Raw genomic sequence first — 1,929 nt, 5'->3', positions numbered from 1 at the left:
GTTGGGTGCAGAGGGGCAGGGAAAGCTGCTCCCAGCAGTGTGGACAGAAATTACTGGAGTTCAACATAAAGGCTGTGTGGGGTTGCATGAATACTCGTAAATAAATAAACAATAAATAATCACCTTGGCAGCACCCACAGGGCCTCAGGGACTGCTGGCGGGTGGCGTGAGCCTCGTCTGAGTCTATTAAGAACATCCTTGTTGGATGGTTAATGAATGAGCAGACTTTAGGGGGATCAGAAAGTTATCATAGGTGAGATGCAGCTTTAAATATAGAGCTATGAACATTGAATTCCAAAGCATTCTTGTTGGCAGTGGAGAGTGCCCAAGTTCTTGGCATTTTTAACAAAAAATTGGAGAAAAGGCACAAAGCAAGGAAAGAATGAAGCAACAAAAGCAGAGATTTATTGAAAGCGAAAGTACATTCCACAGGGTGGGAGCAGGCAGAGTACAGGGACTCAAGAGCCCTGTTACAGAATTTTCTGCGCTTAAATACCCTCTAGAGGTTTCCCATTGGTTACTTGGTGTGCATCCTATGTAAATGAGGTAGTAGCCTGCAATCAGAGGCTAAAGTGAAGTTACAAAGTTACACTTCTATGCAAATCAAAACTTGGCTCACGATCAGTCTGATTGGTTGGGGAAAGCAACCAATCAGAGGCTGAAGTGAAGTTACAAAGTTACATTCCTATGCAAATGTCTGATTGGTTGCAGAAAGCAACCAATCAGAGATACATTCGATTTTCCATCTGCTACACAGAGAATGGGGAGGAGGTTGCAAAGGGAGTAGCCTCGGGTCCTTTTATTACATAAGTGTGGAAAGTTGGGGTTTTCCTTTTGATTTAGTTCTAGGAAGTCAGTGTGAATCGGCCTTAGGTTCTTAGGTTCTCTGCCTCCAGACCCTATTCTCCTGCCTCATTCCGAGAGAAAGGCATCATAGTTTTGCAGTATCCTACGCTGCTGCAGAGCTGGACTTGCTGCCTTTGGCAGGAACTGCAGCCTCTGCTGAGCTGATTTCTCCTGAGCAAGGGGTCCTCAGCATCCTGGTTGAATGTTTTGTGCATAATCTCCCCCGAGATCTCACCCGAGCTTGAGATTCTGCAAGACAAACTGCCTTAAGGCTACTACTGCCGCTCCCTGGACTCCTTCCTGTTCATGCTTTTGACACAAGGCCCCCTCGCCCCACCTTTGGCGTAGAAGTTACGCCAGCATCGCTCACACTGGGTACATCCTGGGTGCATCCTTCCATGCTGATTAGGCGGGCTGCTGTGTAAACTGCCTTTCACATTTCAGCCTCACTGAAGACAGCCTCTGAGGGTGACTCACCTCATCTGACTTTACTTTCTGCAGCCAAAGAACATGGTCATCCCACATAGGGGGTTGACAAGGTCTTCTCAAGCAATTCTTTCCCATCGCGCAACCCAATTAAGAAGATAAAAAATTCTCACACTCAAGGAACTGCAGGGTTCTTAGGTCACACAAATGTGGGCTAGGGGAAGAGGTTAGTCTTTTTTGCCAATTGTTAAAATCATCAGTCCCCTAGATTTGAAAAGATACATCTTCTGGAAGAAGTCTGCTTTTTAGCTTCATCATCTAGGAAAGAAATTTGTCCATTTAGGATAAACATCAGCTCTCCTAAATGCTTTGGTGAGGACAGAAACGTATTGTAAATTTTCAAATAAAATCAGGAGGCTATAGCTGAATTAGAAATTCCATTTGTTTTGCTACTCCAGTGACAGTCTACTTATTCTTGTATAAATAAATAGAAGACTGGGGACCCTGAACTAGTCACCTTTCCTCTAATTTCCACTCAATGAGCATCTTGGCAGAACACTAGTACCAATATGATCCCTGCACATGCCAGTGAGGTAATAAAGACAGAAGAGGTTTCAATATGTCAGCCAGTTATTACTTGTCATTTTTAAAAGTTAC

At 44.2% G+C, this 1,929-nt stretch overlaps 1 protein-coding gene across 1 annotated transcript in view; it reads right to left on the bottom strand.

The window, feature by feature from the left end:
• The window catches only part of ACBD7 (acyl-CoA binding domain containing 7), an 8,748-nt gene extending 6,930 nt beyond the window's left edge, over positions 1 to 1,818 (bottom strand). Inside the window, 2 exon segments of the mRNA XM_011968149.1 lie at positions 1,082 to 1,183; positions 1,790 to 1,818. Coding sequence (XP_011823539.1) covers positions 1,082 to 1,183; positions 1,790 to 1,818 — 131 coding nt within the window.
• Between the last annotated feature and the right edge of the window lie 111 nt (positions 1,819 to 1,929).

Source organism: Mandrillus leucophaeus, unplaced genomic scaffold, assembly GCF_000951045.1.
Source record: "Mandrillus leucophaeus isolate KB7577 unplaced genomic scaffold, Mleu.le_1.0 Scaffold83, whole genome shotgun sequence".
NCBI classification, from domain to species: domain Eukaryota; kingdom Metazoa; phylum Chordata; class Mammalia; order Primates; family Cercopithecidae; genus Mandrillus; species Mandrillus leucophaeus.
The sequence above is the reverse complement of the archived record's forward strand: the minus strand, read 5'-3'. Positions and strand labels throughout refer to the sequence as shown.